The sequence below is a fragment of the Drosophila teissieri genome, chromosome 3L (assembly GCF_016746235.2).
Source record: "Drosophila teissieri strain GT53w chromosome 3L, Prin_Dtei_1.1, whole genome shotgun sequence".
Lineage (NCBI taxonomy): Eukaryota > Metazoa > Arthropoda > Insecta > Diptera > Drosophilidae > Drosophila > Drosophila teissieri.
This window is the reverse complement of record NC_053031.1, coordinates 8,106,983-8,126,259: the sequence shown is the minus strand read 5'-3', so window position 1 is coordinate 8,126,259 and position 19,277 is coordinate 8,106,983. Positions and strand designations below refer to the sequence as shown.

General features: G+C 44.8%; 4 protein-coding genes across 18 annotated transcripts; 2 read left to right on the top strand and 2 right to left on the bottom strand.

Moving 5' to 3' along the window:
* Positions 1 to 93: 93 nt before the first annotated feature.
* On the bottom strand, positions 94 to 12,885 carry LOC122618584 (PDZ and LIM domain protein 3). 14 transcript variants are annotated; one of them, XM_043795125.1, is made up of 9 exons: positions 12,567 to 12,875; positions 11,974 to 12,122; positions 11,385 to 11,688; positions 4,161 to 4,361; positions 3,890 to 3,969; positions 3,245 to 3,316; positions 1,389 to 1,548; positions 775 to 813; positions 94 to 709 (listed from the first exon to the last, which is right to left on the bottom strand). In XM_043795125.1, the coding sequence occupies exons 1-9, from the start codon at positions 12,681 to 12,683 to the stop codon at positions 623 to 625; spliced, it is 1,209 nt and encodes a 402-aa protein (XP_043651060.1). In that variant the 5' UTR covers positions 12,684 to 12,875; the 3' UTR covers positions 94 to 622. The 14 variants fall into 14 exon arrangements, with proteins under 14 accessions (XP_043651060.1, XP_043651064.1, XP_043651061.1 ...); XM_043795129.1 differs by lacking the exon at positions 1,389 to 1,548 and having other exon boundaries at positions 12,567 to 12,880; XM_043795126.1 differs by lacking the exon at positions 3,245 to 3,316 and having other exon boundaries at positions 12,567 to 12,878.
* On the top strand, positions 4,725 to 7,509 carry LOC122618583 (cell division control protein 6 homolog). The gene is made up of 2 exons (XM_043795124.1): positions 4,725 to 6,611; positions 6,701 to 7,509. The coding sequence occupies exons 1-2, from the start codon at positions 5,006 to 5,008 to the stop codon at positions 7,117 to 7,119; spliced, it is 2,025 nt and encodes a 674-aa protein (XP_043651059.1). The 5' UTR covers positions 4,725 to 5,005; the 3' UTR covers positions 7,120 to 7,509.
* Positions 12,886 to 15,190: 2,305 nt separating the features above from the next.
* On the top strand, positions 15,191 to 17,040 carry LOC122616026 (TBC1 domain family member 13). Of its 2 annotated transcripts, XM_043791264.1 has the most exons (6): positions 15,191 to 15,329; positions 15,397 to 15,476; positions 15,535 to 16,007; positions 16,083 to 16,088; positions 16,146 to 16,669; positions 16,722 to 17,040. In XM_043791264.1, exons 1-6 carry the CDS (start codon positions 15,310 to 15,312, stop codon positions 16,834 to 16,836), a joined length of 1,218 nt encoding a protein of 405 aa, XP_043647199.1. In that variant the 5' UTR covers positions 15,191 to 15,309; the 3' UTR covers positions 16,837 to 17,040. The 2 variants fall into 2 exon arrangements, with proteins under 2 accessions (XP_043647199.1, XP_043647200.1); XM_043791265.1 differs by lacking the exon at positions 16,083 to 16,088.
* LOC122616025 (cytosol aminopeptidase-like) lies at positions 16,982 to 19,114 on the bottom strand. The gene is made up of 3 exons (XM_043791263.1): positions 17,883 to 19,114; positions 17,362 to 17,826; positions 16,982 to 17,304 (listed from the first exon to the last, which is right to left on the bottom strand). The coding sequence occupies exons 1-3, from the start codon at positions 18,933 to 18,935 to the stop codon at positions 17,164 to 17,166; spliced, it is 1,659 nt and encodes a 552-aa protein (XP_043647198.1). The 5' UTR covers positions 18,936 to 19,114; the 3' UTR covers positions 16,982 to 17,163.
* Positions 19,115 to 19,277: the final 163 nt, after the last annotated feature.

Here is a 19,277-nt window from a genome sequence, read left to right as displayed (position 1 = left end):
TTGCATCACACTTGAAATATAAAAATCAGGTTCATGCATAAGATAATGGGAATGAAATTATGCCTTTCTAGATAAAACCACACAGTTCACGCATATCTTTCATCCAATCAAAGTGACTTTTATTAATTAAAACATTCTTAATACCTATTACATTCCATGACTAGAATCACTCGGTATTAACACACCTGACGGCTGTTAACTTAGAATCAGCATAACATAAACATAACTATAAATCAAAGATTACTTTCTTTTTTTTTATTTCATTAATTTATATACGTTTTCTATTGCATACGGAGACAGTAATTAGGTTGAGGCGAAGTTAAGTGGTGTTTAAATTGTAGACACTCGTATATCGTAAATGTATTTCGATGCCAATTGATTACCAATCCATTATATCATCAAGCTTGTTAGTGGTTCACAATTTCTTGTCGTTCTTCATACAATTTATTGAGTAAGTTAAACAGAATTTCATAAAAATCCGCTAAATATGTTAGGAGATAAACAACTGTCGGTGCCCCAACTGCAGCAGATGTTGCTCATGTTGCCGATGTTGCGGTGATGTGGCACTGATGTTGCACTGATGTTGATGTTGCTGCTGTCGCTGGTGTTGCAGCTGCACTTTCTAGTACTCGGTGGCACCAATAACGCTGTACATGAGACGATTGAAGGAGCCGCTCTGGCGTATGTTCTCATCGTGGGTGTTTACCACCTGTAGTATCCCAATAATACACATCATTAACATTCAGTTAACAGTGACTATACTGAGCTACTTACATTGTACGGCGGCCGGGATACTGGCGCTGATACTGGTTTCTGTAATAGCATTTGGATGGAGTGAACAGATAAGATACAGCTTATTAACTCTGGCTAAGTCCAGCAATATCGGTTACAAACTTTTCAATGCTATTGTCATGAGCAACTGTTATGAGCTTCGGTTAGATGTTATTCGATGTTAGAGTGCCAAAAAGATGTGTGTGCTTATTGTGATTTGGAAAATATACACAGAGATGGAGTTATGGATGTGTTTAGTGTAGTTCGATGCCAGCAGATGGTGATCGACCAAAAATCAGGTTAGTAACACTACTTCGGCCCCATTAGTTGTCGTTACAGCGCGTTTACATGCCGCCAGACAAGGACACACAGACACTGTTGACTAACATTCGGTTGGTTCAACTGTACACGTTACATTGACACGGATAGAGAGACAGCGAGCGAGATAGGAACAGAGAGAGATAGACAGATAGACTTTGTACAGGATGAGCTTGAGGATCGAGCGATATTGTCGGATGCCTTCACATAAAGTTTTTGTTTGACTGAGTTCGACTGATTGTTCGATCGAGTTGATTGAGAGATTTGCTTGAGTTTCGAACGGTTGCGCACGATCTTACCTTTCCTGGAACCAATCTATTGGGCTGATAGACCTTAGTCTGCACAGGAATGGTCACTTCCTGTGGCGAGGATTGGCCATAGTTGCTGTAGCCGCCCTCTTCTTGAATGGCTCTGTAGGTGTCGCTGTTCCTGGGATCGTACTGGACAGTTTGCTTATAGCTGCTCGTGGGCAGTGGTCAGTGATTTGGATTCCGGATTCGGATTCGGATTAAGATTCAGTAATTCGGGGATTTGCATTGAGATCGTTGAAAGCGCCGTTGGATTTTTGTTTGGTGTTACGCAAGTTTTCAAAAGATTTATTTTTTTAATTCGTTTAATTGTTGTTGGTTAATCGAGATTTATAAAAAATATGTTGGTTTTTTTGGTTTTTGATTTTTTTTTTTACATCGGTTGAGTAGCGTGAGACAGAGTAGTGAGAGAATAGAAAGAGAAAACAGGATGTGCACAAAATACGTTAGAATTATTTTGTTTTTGTTGTAGTTGTAGTTTGTTGTTGCTGTTGCTGTAGTTGGTGGGCAATAGGTGTGCTTCGTTGTCTTGGAACTGCACACTCCTCAAACGGATTGCGATTAATAGGTAACTCATTCAATAGGTAACAAATTCCTTACGAGCTAGTTATTATTATTATTAAGAGTAATCGAACAGAACTGCATAACAGATGCGAGATTATATTGAGATTATTCGAGATATGTCATCGGATGAGTCGAAGCCTTGAGATCGGGCGGGATTAGGATAGTTAGTTAGTCTCTTTCGGTTAATACTGGATGGGTTGCATTGGGGATAGTGAGTGTGATGGCGATGGAGATGGGGATCATGAATAGGAACTTTCAGTGCTGTCTTTCAAACAGTTCGTAAATATAATTCAGCAAACGTCTTTTAGTTTCGGATTAGTCTTGTTGGGGTGGCTTCGGGTCGGAAAGGTGGAGGGGGAAGGGACTTTCAGCGGGGGTTTAGGGAAAGGGTATTTGGCTCGTAGTCTAGTAGAAGGGGGTTCAGTTTTTGGCTACTATTTCATTGATCATTTGTTTTGTTGATAGAGTATTTGCAGTTGATGCTGGCGTTGTTGACGTTGTTGCTCTGCAAGTTGTTCTTTTTGCTTTTGTTGCTCCAGAATAATACGTTTTTGTTCCAGGAAAGATAGATCGATGAAAATTCTAACATTAATCGTGCAGCTAAGTTCTAAGCGTATCAGAATCTAATATCTAGATTGGTAGAGTCAAGGGTTCGTTTATTTGTTGTTAATCTATTGAAACAGCACCTGATCTACCCGTTTAATACCCATTCCGATGCACCTACGCCACTTTTGCCATACCTTACACTTATGTCTTAATAACCAAAACTGAAAAGCCTCAAGACAAACAACGTACGCTGGGGATTTCGGTGGAAATAGTTTTCAGAAATACACGTATTTACACAGTAAGGATTTCCTTATCACAGACTCGGGTCATTTGAGCTTTTCTTTGCAATAGGAAGTTTTTGGGAAGTATACAAATATATAGGAAACACATATTCGTTGACAGCAGAGCACATGCAATTGGGGTTTGGACTCGTGTCGTGTTGTTTCTGTTGTTCTGACATACATAGATATTGTATCTGGGTCTTAGAAATGATATAGTACAGCTGTTGAGGTTGCGGGAGACAACAATAATCGAGGGTTAATCTGTACAGACAGGCAGGGGAAACACGGGAAACTTGGCAAACATTCCTCATATTCAATTCAATTTGTCTCAAGGCAAGTTCAGGTACAATTTCAAGTTCTTGCTCATGTGCTTTCCATATCAAAGTGAAAGTGAAAGGATTCAATCAATTCAAAGAACGAAATCAGGCTGTGCTCAAGATATGAATTTACTTTTACCCGTTAAGTTTTGTTGGCAAAGGACGATGCAAAGGACTGTCCTTCAAGCGATTGCTTTCGCTTGTGGCGAAGCTACAACAATATACATAGAATATATATAGGATATATAGAGAGTGGTATATTTATAAATATGTAAAACAGAGATCCGGCAATAGGCAGTAGAGTAGTACGTACAACATCTATGGACTGGTTTTCGTGTTTTTTCTTTGTGTGTTCGAATGGTGTGTGTTTCTCATTTCGTGTGTGCATCGGTTTAGTAAATTTCGTTTCGACTTTGATTTTGTGGCTTTTGGGTTAGTGAATTATGGCGGCAAACTTAACCAGGAACCAATTTATCGGGTTATGTGGACCTTAGGCTACTCGTAACCGTGTTCGTGACTTGTTTTATTAGTTTTTTAAGCAACGTGGCGCATTTCGAGTGGCTCTCTCTCTCTGGCAAAAAGAAAAGCTGCATCAAAAATTTCGAAGAGTTCTACGCAGGTTTATTCATAAATAGCAAAATCCAAAGAATATGTAGCGTAATTCATAGGCTTATATGTTCAATTTGACAAGCGTTTCTAAAGTTCAAATATTAGTGTTTTTCTTTCATTGTATTGAGCTAAGCATAAGAGTTTCCAGATGGTACATTTCTGGGTGACAACTTACGGAACTGTGGATCTGATGGTGTCCTCGATGTTGTTGTTGGAGTACAGGCCGATGGGCGAGTTGAATTGCTTGTGGAAGACCTGAAATCGGGGTATATCATTTTATATATTTTCATTTCCATTTGGAAAAAGCCTTAGAACAAACACCACAGGTCACGAATTCGAAATGATATGGAAAATGTCAATTTTACATGTAGAAAACTGTATTTTTTGTAATTTAACATTATGTGAGTGTGGCTTTGAGTAGTTTGGGGCACTTGCCCTGTACTTACGCGGCCAGTGTCGGCTTCCGAACCGACAACCTTGTGCAGCATGGTGTCGGCCACACGCTGCTTCATGATACTGTCATGGTAGTCGTGTCCTGGGTGGGCGCGCACAGCCGGGTTGGGGTAGTGCCTCAAGTAGGACTCTGTCGTGGGCGCATCCTTCTTCACTTTGGCGCCGGGCAGGACCAGCGGAGTTGTACGGTAGGGCTGGAAAGTGGATCGGTGATGATTAACGACTTTGTTTACGCCGAAATGGGGCACACATTTGGCAGACCAGCCGTTGCCACAAATGATAATATAAATAAATCAGACAAAGATTACCAGAGTTTCTAGAAATTCCCAGATCTTTGCCCACTGTGCTAGGTATTTCTTATTTGTGTGAGTGTGTGCATAATTTTTCGCTATATCTAAATTCCATTTTATGTGCGCCCGTTTATATACTTTAAAAATATCCCACAACCAGGGGAAATATTTTTAGGCGCTTACGTAAGCGTGTTCAACGTCCAGCGATTTGTGTTTTCTATCTGCCGAAGAGCATTTTATTTTTACCAGGCCGTCCACGCGCGCGTATGTAAGTAATTCAATATAGGCGAACTGCTGTTCAAAATGTTGTAACAAGCGCGGCTAATCGATAAGCGATAAGCGATCGTCGATCGACGATAGGCAGCTCTGGGCCAGGGCTGCCAGATGGTCAGACCAGGCTTGATCAGCTGTTGCTCGTTGTGAATGGCAATCACAATTTGCGCGCTTTTTTAACTGTGACTGCCAGCGGAGAATTTCAACGCACGCTGTGGCTTAATTAACTTATATTTAATAGTAACTAACTGCTGATCAATAAACCAAACTAAAGCATGGCTGCTGTACGCCGCTCCACGCGTCTGAGTAGCATCAGCAAGACGGCCGCCGCCTCTCCTCTGCCGCAGTCGACGCAGACGCCGCGTCGCTCGGAAGTTTGGAAACGCAGGCAGCCGAAAAAAGTGCTTGCCGATAGCGACGAGGAGGAGGAGGTGGAGGTGGTTACGGCGATCTATGACCTGTCCAGCACCGTTTCAGAGAACAACGAGAACCGCAACGAGCTCAACAAAATGGACAAGATACCCAGGCGCAGGAACTCGCAGGTGCAGGTGGCTCAAGTGGAGCCCCCGAAGACGCCACGCAGCACAAAGAAAACAGCCCAATCAGCTGGCAGTTCGCGGGCCAAACGAGTGCAGGAGAACCGCGAGGCCACCGCTAGATTCTTGGAAAGCGAACAGGATCCCGAAGAGGTGGACCCGCTTCATGGATCGCCGCCCAAGCAGAGGAAGTTGCAGCCACTGCCACAACACCTGATCAGTCCTTCGCGGCTGCTGGACAGGCTCAGCATCGACGAGCGCCAGGAGGAAGAGGAGCTGGAGGCGCCGATACACAAGACTGACAAGGTTGAGCAGCAGCCGAAACATCTGGTCAAGGACCAGCCAAAGCCTAGACCAAAACAGCAGGAGGACCCATTAGCCCCAAAGCAGCAGGAGAAACCTTCAACAAAGCAGCAGGAGAAACCTGCAACAAAGCAGCAGAATAAAGCACAAATCAAAGAGCAAAACCAATCCGAAACCAATGAGGAAACCCTCCAGAATAGCCAGCCCTCTCCCTCCCGCAACAAATACCAAAACGCCAGACGAGTGCTCAACAGCGCAGAGACACAGAACCTGCCAGGACGTGAGTCACAGCTTCAAGAGCTCCGTGAATTCTTCAGCAGTCACCTGGAAAGTCAGACTTCCGGCAGCCTCTATGTCTCCGGGCAGCCAGGAACAGGAAAGACCGCCTGCCTATCGCTGCTACTAAGAGATCCCGACTTCTCAAAGCGTCTGCAACGTGTCTACATCAACTGCACCAGCATAGCCAGTGTGGGAGCAGTATACAAAAAGCTATGCACCGAACTGCAGCTCAAAGTCAGCGGTCGCACAGAAAGAGATCACTTGGAGGCCATACAGCGTCACCTGAAGACGGCAAAGCGAATGCTCTTGCTTGTGCTGGACGAGATCGATCAGCTCTGCACCAGCAGGCAGGAGGTGTTGTACACGATCTTCGAGTGGCCAGCTCTTCCCAGCTCTAGGATACTGCTCGTGGGCATTGCCAATAGTTTGGATCTCACAGACCGTGCGCTGATGCGCCTAAATGCAAGGTGCGAACTTAAGCCCAGACTGATGCACTTTCCGCCCTACTCCAAGCAGCAGATCGTGGAGATTTTCAAGTCGCGTCTCGCTGAGGCGGAGGTGCTGGACGTCTTTCCACCCGTCACCCTGCAGCTGCTGGCCGCCAAGGTGAGTGCGATCAGCGGAGATGTGCGAAGGGCCTTGGACATTGGACGACGGGTAGTCGAGATAGCAGAGCAGCAGAAGCGCGATGGCGAAAAGGAGTTCAATATGAAGGCCCTGCAACTGGAGGGCAAAGATGCAGAGGAGGCCAAGGAAAAGCAAGGTAAACCATTGTTCCTTACTATTAATCAATCTAGATACTAAATGTTTGTGTAGAATATATTATATGAAGTCATTTTTGGCCTATTTCAGACACTCTGAAGCCCGTTCAGGTCACCCAAGTGGCTGCAGTGCTGAACAAGGTCTACGGAGCCTCACAGAATCTGGAGGAGGACATCGAGGCATCCTTTCCGCTGCAGCAGAAGCTGATGCTGTGCACCCTGGTGCTGATGCTGCGCAACGAGCGCAACAAAGACATCAGCATGGGTCGCCTGCACGAGGTCTACAGAAGGGTGTGCGCCAAACGCAACATCCTGGCCCTGGACCAAACGGAGTTCACCGGCACTGTGGACCTGGTCGAGACGCGTGGCATTCTGCGAATCATGCGCAAGAAGGAGCCGCGCCTGCACAAGGTTCTGCTGCAGTGGGACGAGGAGGAGGTGCATGCGGCACTGAGCGACAAGCAGCTGATCGCCTCGATCCTCAGCGACACTGCCTGCCTAAGCAAGTGACGATCTGGACGATTACCTCTAGGAAATTAGTGTGCTCGACAAACTGCTGGGTTAATTGCGCATTTTTCTCATTTTCATTCACCTTGGGGACGAACGTATATGTATAAGAATACTTTTTGACGCTAATTTTAAAATTCGTGGCTGGCGCAAGCACTGAAATATTTTGAAATATCATTTGACGGTCACTTTCGACATTTTCTGCTATTTTCTGACTATTAATTCAATCGAATCTTCGAGACTTTGTGTGTGTCATAAATTTAAGTAAATGTTGCGCCCATAATCTATTTCAAATCCGATCCGTTGACCAATAAGTTATAGAGAATTCCCTTCCTGTTAGCCCTAAGCAAATAAGAATAAACTGAATAGTTCCGCAATACACAAAACGCAAAAGTGAAAACACTTTCCACTTTCGCTGCGCCACAAGTTTAAATCTTGGGTCGTGCCAAAGATTGTGAAAACCATAGGGAAAGTCTGCCATTGTTTTCTGAGGCATTTTCAGAATGTACGAGTCAAATTAACACCAGTGTTTGTGAGTTTGTGTGGGCCTGTTGGCCATCTCGACATGAAATTAATTTCTTCTATAATCATTTTGTTTATTTATTTGCTGGCTTATTGTTGTTCCTCCTGCTCCTCCGCTCTCTGCTCTAAAAATATCCCCATTTGAGTGGTATGAATTACATTGAGCACAGCACAGCACAACCAGAGCGCAATGAAGAATATGTTTCGAAAACTCTGGTTGCCTTTCGACGCGTATTGACGAGAGGCGAACAAATGTTTGAATAATAAGCTATATGCAGAGAGGCGCTGCGAATCGCCAGCCAGATATATGCATGAATATATATCTATAGGTGTAGCTATATGGCGTTTTATATTCCTATTGCCCAAATACATATACATGTATTTCTGAGGGAGCAGTAAGGCGAAAAACCTCGAAAAACATACAGGTCTGTTGGCGCTGACGTTTGAATTTGAACTTGAATTCCAAGATCAAATGCTTGACGGTAAAGGTGAAATGTTGCATCTGGACTTTGGCTTGTACTTAGATATTATTTATGTTTATAATTAAGTCAATGATGATCATATCCCAGCTTGATTTTTGTTCTATTTGGTATCTCTAATGGGTTTAAAGCACTCTCCTTTATAACTAGTTAGCTATAGTTGTTGCCTCTATAAAACCAATAGCTAAATCTTTGGTTGGGATTAGGTATATCCAAACACACATTTCAAGTTCTTCAGGCTTATGTTTTAAATATCTCTCTATATTTGTTTCACGCTTACTTGGTATTGAATGCACTCATTGAGGTCTGGCTGCTCCTTGTAGTAGACTGGGGATCCGTTTTTGAACTGAACGTACTCCATTTTTGTAATGTGTGTGTGTGTTTTGGTTTGAATTTAAACTCCTTCAAGTCGAACAAAATAGAAACGAAAGATATTATAGCCAGGTACAATTACGTAATGCAAAATCACGCAGTGTTTTGGATTTTTTTTTTATTTTGGTATGTTTTTTAATTTTAATTTATTATTGGTAACTTGCTTCTTCGTCACGTTTAAATCAACGCTGCAGCTGGTGAGATCGGAGATCTATTCACTAGGATTCACTACAAAAAGGATGCTCGAGCTCGAGTCTGATTGTTGTTTATTTTTCAATATTCCGAACGCAACTGATTCGAAAATTTTCAAATGCTGGCGAATTATTGCTATTCCGACTGCGCGGAATTCCAATTTGTCTATATAGCCGGTAGCTCGGTATTGGTTGGAGAGTCTATGTTTGTTTGTCTGTCTGCCTGTTTGTGTGAGCCAGAAATATAGAAAACTGAGTGCTGACGGTCAGAGGCCGTTCGACCCACGCACCCACACCAACGCACTCGAAAATCCTATGTATTAGAGAGAAAGAGAGAGAGAGGGAGCTGATTTTTCTTAAATATACAAAATATGTTTTTGTGCAAATCGCCTGTTCGCCGAGCGTAAACTCGGCCAACAACCATACGCCATCGTATAAACTTGGACTTGGTGTGATCTATATTTTCGTTTTATTTTTTTCCTCGGCTCCTCGCCCACGCGCCACCTCAAACACCCCCATTTCCTCCTCGTTCCCCTTCCCTCAGCGGATGTTGTTGTTTGTCCTGCCGCCTCAGGCGAAAATTATTCACATTTAACATCTCGCTTATATGTTTTAATTGCTGCTTTTGTGGAACAATTTCACATAACACTTCTTTCCCATTCCGAAAATTAGGCACAACTATTTATCGCTCTCGAGGTTATTGTTGCCCCAAAGCAGCAACATAAATGTGCATATATATAGATACATTTCGCCAATCTGCAGCTAATTTATTGATTTGCTCAGCTTGCTTTTGGCCAAATTGCACTGGCACTGAGCATTACCAATTCGCAAATTTGTCAACCAATTCTGACAGCTCCAAAGTTACCGATCTCATCTATGTACATATATTGGCATTGGCATGCCGAGTTTTCTTGGCTGTCATAAGCAATTGGCATTGGAACAGGGCATTGGGCATATCATTTGATGTTGATGTGGCGGACAGATCCGAAACCACACACACACGGGCAGGTGTAATTAGCCTTGAAAGGCTCTTGGAAAAGTTTCAAGTTCGATGGAGGATCCAAGGAACGCATAACTTACACGGCATCATGTGCTGTGTTTCCCACTGCGAAGGCTGCAGCTCATCTGACTATGTGGTGCACATGGAGAAAAAGTTATGGGTTACAAGAAGAAAACAAAAATGCATCTCAACTCTTCCTCGATTTCGTTTTGTTGAAGATAGTTCTAAAGATATGTATTAGATACAACATATCGCTTAAAACTCTTCAATATCAATGCCAGTTTTCTAAGTACCAACCTTTTTGCCATATTAAACATTTCTAAAGAATACCATCTACATTTTTAGTACACTAACATCATTTTTTCTTGGTGTACCCCCGCTTGCTTAAACAAAACGATCAATAAACAATCCCACTGATGGTTTCTTGTGCCTCCAACAAAGAGAAATTCAGAACACAAATAGAACGCATTCAAGGCACATATTAACCATAAATTAGTTGAGCAAAGTGCAATAACCCCACGCAATTTGATGCCCAGAATAGACCAACTTTCAGCCATGGGGAGGTCACCTGTTCTGGAACTTTTCCCCCAAATACACCTTGCTCACACCTCTTCGCATGACAAATCGTCAAACATCAAAATCATATAGGTAGGCACCTTGATTTTATTTCGGTGCCAAATGGCGACCTTGGCAAGTGTCTTGATTCATTAGCGGCGTCATCTGAGGGGGGTATTGGGACATATGGAGGGGGGGTGTTCTCAGTGGCCTTGCCACGGGGCATCACAAGTTTGGACGGACATTGGATCAAAATCCCCGCCCAGCACCGCACTCACCTGCCCCGAAATAGTTTAGAAAATAGACGCTTCTTTATTTGCGTCTTTGCCTCTTGGCATTTTCCGTTTGCAGTTTTGGGGGCGGGTGGGTTAGTTCTCTGTAAGAGATTGTGACTTGTTTTGCTTTGATTCCCAGCCAATTTCCACCTGCGCACTGCGTCACCGAGCCTTTTCCTGTTTAGCGCCCCGCATCCTCGATCCCAAGTCTATATATAGCGGATGTAAGCGATGGAACCTTGACCAACAACATTGTTATGTGCTGATGTCATCGTTTGCGTACGAGTATATTCAAATTACAAAAAATATCTGTTTTCTACATTTTCGAAATGCGCTTTACATGAACATTTTCCATATCTACACACACGGACGATGAAAATGAACAACAAAACACGCTTGTCTGAACATTTGGCATTTTGTTAAACAATTTACGTAGATGTTTTGGTCTGACATCAAAACATTATTTTACCACATTTAATTTACACACATTTTCCGAATTTATCCCCGAAAAGTATGCAACGCAAAACTGAAGAATTATTTGAAAAATATTAAACATTTTTGCGACGTTTTGAAATATTTATAGGTTATAGGGGAAATCCACTTGTTAAAAATGCAATCTTAAATATTGGAGTGTAGAATAATCCAAAATAAATCTATTCAATTATTAGTAATAATATTTGCAATAGCATCCTTTAAAAAATTATAAATCCTTTAATTCATAATTTCGGTGCTCGCAGCATATTTTTCGGGATATATGCTTTAGTTTTTTAAATTTAAAATCTAGACTAGCACACACAATGGGATCATCGATTAAAATCAATCAACTTTTATAAAGAACATAATCCCTTACAGTAATACTTATATGCCAACTCACCTGATTCACAATGGCGGCCTGCTCCTCATCGACATCCTGCTGATGGTCCCTGGTTGGCTTGGGCGAGAACACAGCCGAAGGCACCTCGTAGCCACCGGATGAGTTTAGCGGGGGAAACACGGTCTGCGGCAAGGTGTCCACTGGCATCTGGAGCGCCCTTTCAAAGTGGCTGGGTCCGGGCAAGAAGGGCGACGGACCACGGTGGGGCAACAGATCCGGAGTGAGTGGTGGCACAGTGGAGTTGCTACGCGATCCAGGTCCTGCCTCCTGAGTGCCACCCTGCGTGTAGGCGATTTTGTTGTCCCTGGAATTGGCAATTATTAGTATTTGCCGTGCCACATAACACACAGAAGAAAAGTCAGTTCCGTTTTAGGGGTTTCTTCCAAAATAAGTTCCATTTCTTTTATAGGAATTTTATATATCGGTTCTGGAACTAACCAGACTGGTGGTTTCCCTTATTCGTTATAAACTAACCTTCTTTAAAGTGTTAATAAATAAGTATTTAATGAAATATATGGCAACATACGGAACTGATCTTTGGTATCCCCATTAACTGTATGCGGATCTACGCGGCTGTTTCCTGGCTCACCTGTGCACCACCAGGCGGATCTCGTTGCCAGCACCGCGGAACAGCTGCTGTGCATCCGCATGACTCAGGTCGCGTGCATCGTACTCGCCGATCTTCGAGATGATATCGCCACGGAGCAGTTCGCCGTGCGCTGGGCTGCCCACTTGCACCTGCAACGGGCGGATTGAACAGAGGGTGGGAAGGTCATTTCACACACACACAAACTATAGGTCTCGCAGCCTTGACACAGATTTATGGGTGCCTAAATAGATGCAGACAGAATTATGATCGCCAGATTGTGTGTGTTTACAACGCGGCTCAGGGCAAGGGGGAATGGGGGGCAGGAAAAGTGGAAAAGTGGGAAATTTCTTCGACTATTCTGTTGCGCCTCAATTAGTTTTACTGGCGTCGCATTTTGGCAACGCTGCTGCGTTCATTGTTGCTGTGCCCGTTTCGCTATTTTGATTTGTTGTTGTTTATTCGAGCGCAGAGAACAAAGCGGCACAAAGGCCAATTGCATTGCGGCTGCCATTTCGTTAGTGCCTCAATTTTGATGAATGGACCACAAGCGACCACAAGGCGACAGTCTCTCTGGTTATATAACGCCCATTTACCCTGGTGATGATTAGCGGCGTGTCCAGATCGTTGCCGCCCACCAAACGGATGCCCCAGGGCGTGGCCTGTCCATCGCGCAGCAGCACCACCGCGAACTCATGCAGCTTGGGGCTCATCCTGCTGTTGGAGATGGTGATGGTCCAGGTCAAAGGCTCATCCAATCCAGCGATGGATTATCCCGAAATTATGTATATATTTTATTGTTTGTTTTTTTGTTGGTTTTTTGTGGCCTGCGAGGCGCAGGCGACGCGAGATTGCAATCCGTTAAGCGATTTGTTCGATCGCAAAGCTGCTCAAGTACTAATTTTAAAATACAATTCGTATTCCTTTCTGCAGCAACAGCAGCGGCAGCAGAGTACACTGCGCCACAAATCGGCTTCTTACATACACTTATACATATATATACAACTTATATCCGCCGGCAAAGGCGACTACATGGTGAGAAACATGAATTCGATTGGCGAATCCTAATCGTTAAATGGGGTTTCCGCTAAGAGCACTCTGAATTTCTCAGAGAGGATGTCGTGGATTCGAAAAAAAAACATGGGGAGCACTTACCTCTGCAAAACTCATAATTAACAGCAGATAACTAGGCGTATACTTGATACGTGGTTGCATATCAAATTACGCATACGCAGTGTTAATAAGCTTGAGTGCCTGGAAGTGCCTTTTTGAAGCTATAATACTTCCAATTATATTTGCATTTGAACAAATCGATCCTGATTATATATCCCCCAATCCCATAGAGCATCCAAAAGCCACCACAAACCCAAACCTCCTTCCCCATTGTTCCCATTGTTTAATTTGACGTGTGCCCTGCATTGCTGGCATTCGGACCATTTCGTTGACCACATTTCAGGGCAGCACTTGATCCAGTTGCACGCCGACCCTGAAGAAGTGAATGCCACATATCATCATCTAGGCGAATGCTTTGATGAGCTGCTGCCCGATGCAAAGCATAAAAATCAAGTTACGAGGCATCTGTTTTTCCTCGACAATTTCATCTATTTTATTGGTGTGTTTTTCCCCCAGTCTTGTTTGCCGAACGCTGAGGCAACCAAGAGAGGGTGTAATTAATTTATTTATTTACTGAGGCGGTACTGGCTGAACTGCAAAAACAAATTCGCCACTCTTGCCCAATTTAAACGAGCTAATCATATCAGATTTTTGGTGAATTAGTCAATGGAAAAGTCTACGGGCAACGTGACGTATTAGCAATGTGAACGGGTCAACGGTTGAAGGACGTGGATTTGTATTAAACATTTCGTCTGCCTCTCGAATTTGGCAACAATTTTACTGTTTACAGCGGAAAATCTTTTCCTGCCTTTCGGCTTTCCGCTGAATGTGTACATATATACACACAATATATGGCTTGCCATTTCATTTTTCATGTTATACATTCAGATTTCGGCACTTTTTGGCTGCTTCTTGAAGTGTTTGTACTATATGCGGCTTGAATTGTTTTCATTTCATTTTCAATTGGAATTTGTGTAATGTTTTTAGGGTGACTTTAGCTCTAGATCAGCCTTGAGCGCATCGTAAATCATTTGAAAATCTTTAACCAACGTATTGCGAATGGTATAAAAGTCGTGGCAATGGAAATATAGATCCATCCATCTTTTTGGCCCATTTTACTTGACCGAAAAGTGCAGAAGTGGCCAATTAATTAGATTTGGCTTGACAAATTTACGAGCCGCCAGGGGCGAAATGTTATTGAACTGATTTCTGAGTCGGCCTGCTGTGAATTGGGGGCACATGCACATTGGAATACGTACTAGAACACCAACAAGAAGCGCGCGATGATTGACAAGCCGGCGATTTTCAAGGGGGATGGGGTTTTTCACTTTTCTCGGGCACTCGGCCACTCGGACTCACCCCCACATTTTTTTCATCGGCAAAATGGACGCGCTTCTTCAGGCCACTGCTGCTGCGCCGTCTGCAGGGTGATAGCAGCGGGACAAGCGGCACAAAAGGCGGTTTTGGCGGCGCTTGTGGGCGGTAGGACGAGGGCAGCTCGTAACCGGGCACCTTCCAGAAAGCCGGTCGACTGAATGACGCGGACGCCGATGATCTGCTGGTCGTCATTGCTGGCCAGCGACTAGAGTAAACAAAAGAAATGCTCCGCACATTCAGAAATATGCGCTAGATTCTACGTTTCGAACGCGTCTGCTCGCGACTGCGTGTGTGTGTGCACTACTAGGCAATTGAAAAATCAAATAAAAGCATAGGAAAAACGCGAGCAAATGAGCGCAAACAAATATTAATCATTCAAAAGCCTACGAAAAAATGAGAGCTGGAGAACGAATTGATGAATGAATGATGAATGATTGATGTTTTAATCAGCTTAGTTTGATAGAGCGAAGAAACAAATTACCCCATTTTTAAACAATATTTAATACATTTACATTTATAATTCAAGCAATAGCGCCTTTCGTAAATGGGCAGCATTTATCTTGAAATTATTTTTTTCTCCGATGTTTATGGTTAAATTATTTTTTGAGAATTTCCCTAGCCAATAAACGTTGCCCGATTTTGAGCTTTGAATTTTGCCGCCCAATGCAGCAAATATCGATAGTTACACTGAGCATTCGATAAGAGTTGCACCGTCTGGCAACTCCCTCCGCTTTGTTGTGTTTTTATCTGCAGGTTTCAACCCAGCATTAAACGGAGATAAAGCATTAATTAAGTTAATATTGGGGTACTGAAAGGACCCAGTATAGCCCCGCTCACATAAGGCAAAAAATGTCCATTTTCAAGGCGCGGTATGTTGTCCTTCTAAGCTAATTCAAACTGTCCCATAAACAAAGACTTTCTCCAACCGAATTGCAGAGTCAAGGAATTTGAGGACGTTTTGACGGGGCCGCAGGACTTAATTGACCTGAAACAACTCAGGAAACTGACATTCAATGGTAGAAAACTATAGCTGCTTTTGGGCGGAACAAAATTTAAAGTCTGAATAATCCACAGGTGTGCCCGACGTGCAGAGTTTTCGAGCACTCAGCTGGAAGCTGCTCCTTGGCTACTTGGGGCCCAGGCGCAGTAGTTGGACCACGACCTTGGCCCAGAAGCGAGCCCTGTACAAACAGTTCATCGAGGAGCTGGTCCTGCCCCCTGGGCACGCGAGCAATGGCGGTGGCGTAGACGGAGGAGATGGGGACAAAGTCGATTCGGGGGGCGTTGGCCTGCAAGATCATCCGCTGAGCGAGGGACCCGAGAGCGCGTGGAACACTTTCTTCAATGACAACGAGTTCCTACTGCAAATCGACAAGGACGTGCGGCGCTTGTGTCCGGACATATCCTTTTTCCAGCAGCCCACCGATTATCCCTGCGAGATTGTGGTTCACAGCAAAGGAGAGCACGGACGACGACTCCACGAACGGGTGGTTCCCGCCGTTCTAAGCTCGGCGAATGTGGAACGCAAGGGCCTGGGCATGACAAAGGTGAGTTACAGATTGGATTTGTGCTAGACAATAAGCTCAGAATGTGTTGTTTTATGCATACCGTGTGGACTTCAGCAGCAAGTAAGTAAGCCCATCACGAGTTGCCCCGAACCTAATGAATATTTGTACTCTTTATAGATAAATTTGATTACAAAACGCTCCGTTGAAAACTATGCCGCCATGGAGGAGGGCCAAGAAGCTCACTGGGAAGTTGTGCAACGCATTTTGTTCATCTACGCCAAACTGAATCCCGGCCAGGGATACGTCCAGGGCATGAACGAAATCGTGGGACCCATTTACTATGTTATGGCCTCCGATCCTGATATTTCATATCGCGCCCACGCTGAGGCTGATTGCTTCTTCTGTTTTACCGCCCTGATGAGCGAGATAAGAGACTTCTTTATTAAAACATTAGACGATGCGGAAGGCGGCATCAAGTTCATGATGGCCAGGCTATCGAATATGCTGAAATCAAAAGACCTAAGCATTTACGAGCTGCTTAGGAGCCAAGAGCTGCATCCGCAGTACTATAGCTTCAGGTGGCTCACACTGCTCCTCTCGCAGGAGTTTCCACTGCCGGATGTACTGCGCATTTGGGATTCCGTTTTTGCGGACGAACAGCGTTTTGATTTTCTGATCAAAATATGCTGTTCAATGATACTGTAAGCAAACATGACTTTAGTAGAAAGCTTAGACTAATATTGAATTTTACAGAATCCAAAGGGAAGCAATTTTGGAAAACGACTTTGCCTCGAATGTGAAACTCCTGCAAAACTATCCGCCAATTGATATTAATGTTGTGATTGCTCATGCCGGTTCATTGGCGTAGCAGTCCTCTAGAAAAGAATCCTTGTGCCCAAATGCTTGCAAAGCCCCCTTAGTTTATCAAGTGAAAGAACCAAGCAATCAACTATATTTTAGTTAGCAGCTATCTTCGAAACGCACCCTTACAGGAAACCCAATAAGTACACGCATTTTCACTTTTTTACATGACTTATAATTTGTATGTCATTAATAAACGAAATAATTTTAACATTTTGTGGTCCCAATTAGATAAACGTCAGAACGTTAAAGAAGTCATAGGTTGGTCAGTCGTTAAAAGAATACCGATGAACGTGTGGCATCGTCTGATAAAACTAAAACACCGTTCATAGGATCACTTGTTTAGTTTTGGAGCTGTGTCCTTGCAAATGGACTGTGCAATAAACTCGATGAGTGTCCTTGTAGGTCGTCCGGCCATGCCCTGACGCAGATACTCGAACTCATCGCCACGCGTGATCATCACGTTGGTGGCGTCCTAGAAGGAATACTTGCATTAAATCAAATTCCTACAATTAATAAATTCAAAACTTACAATATGCATCCATTGACCACAAGGCACGAATTCACGCAGGAAGGCGGCGGCTTTGCAAGGACGACCACCACGGCCAATGCCGTAGTTCTGCACATCACTGCGTCCTCCGGCACGCACCGCCTTGCTGTAGTAGTTCCACAGGGGGAAGCGCCACACGCGATCCCCGGTGTGCATACTGGCATGCTTGATCTGCTGCCACAGGATCTCCGAGTTGGTGAACACACCACAGGCCGCCTCATCCAACGCCTGGCGCATATATCCCGAGCAGGTGCCAATGTCAATGATGCACTTCGGACAGAAGTTCTGCCCGTAAAGCAGGGCATCCGCCAGCACTAGAACATCTTCGTGGTCGGTGCACTGCACCTCAATGGTTTTGCCATTCATGGATTTCACCATGTCTCCAGGACGGAAGGAATTGCATCCAATAACATTCTCGCACAGCGGGATTAGTCCTCGAATGTTGACCTAAGAGCAAGATAGTAGTTATCCTGGGAATTACATGCAGCAGTCCAGTAACTTACCGGTAACCTCAGACCAGCGACAGCCCGACAAGTGGCTACCACTACGGCCGCTCCAGTCATATCTCCTCGCATGTGGAAAAGTTCCTGCTTCTCCTTAAGGCACAAGCCACCCGCATCGTAAGTCACTCCCTGCCCAACCAGGACAATGGGACGCTCCTCGGCACAGGTTCCGTAGTAACTAAGTTCCAGAAAGATGGGTGGTTCGCAGGAGGCCTTGCCCACCGCCAGGAAGGCGTGCATCGACTGGCTCTCAGCCCAGCCCTCGACTTTGACCTCCACGTTGACACCGGACTTACAGAGCACCTCGACGACATTCTGGGCAAAGGCAGTGGGGGTCAAAAGGTTGGAGGGCATCTCCTGCAGCTGGCGGGTCAGGTTCTGCGCGGCAGCCTTTTGGAGGCCAATGCGCCATCCTTCTATGTCGCAGATCTCGTCCTTGGTGGCATACAGATCGATGGAAGGTACTGAAATCCGCCGCTTAGGATCCCGAAGCTCCTGATAGATCCAGATGCCCAGAGCTGCTCCCTCCGCGGCAGATTCGGCGTGACCACAGTTCTCCACCTCAATGCGGTCGGTATCCAGTTCAGCGAGTATACGGCAGGCATCCGCTACCGAGCGTCGGATGGCCTCCTTCTGCTCGTCGAGCACCTCGTATGGGTTGTAGCCCAGGCACTCCTTACCCAAACCGATAACCGCCACCGCCGAGTAGTAGGGCACTCGCTCCGGCTCCACGGCGAATAGGACGCGGGTCTCTCCCCTTTTGGGCATGGGTCCGGACATTCGCAGCACTTCTAGCAAGCGGCCGTGCGTCTTCTGCACATTGTACTTCCAGCCGGTCGGCGTCAGGATGCCGGCGTCGTTCTTGTCCTCCTCGTCGGCGTAGACTCCCACGACCAAGCCACGCGACGGAGGATCCGCGCAGATCTCCATCTGCTGCAGCTGCAGCATCTGGTTGATCGCCTGCGAGGCGTACCTGCGATTACGGATCACCTCCGGCCGGCGAATGGCGAGACTACACGCCCGGGTTATGGCATTGCGAGAAAACCGAAACATTTTGCTTGTAGTACAACTTGAAACTTTGAGGAATGCTAAAGGATATTACTACTAGGATTGAAAACTACTTTGCTCTTCGATTTTCTGTGCCGCTTCAAAATTATTCATGAAATTTTTTCACCCAGATTAGCTCTAAAAGTGTGTACGTGTTCAACCTCGAAACAAATAAAAATAAGACTGAGCTCGGTCCTATGTTTCAGTTCCGACGTAGCACTGACAGAAATCTCGCTAAGGTTGCTAGATCTTCAGGATTTTAATTTAAAATCTGTGCCTGCTCAGTGCGATGGTTTTACAGAAAAGGTTCTTCGTCTGAAATCCCACGGTCGTCAGCGAATTTGCCAC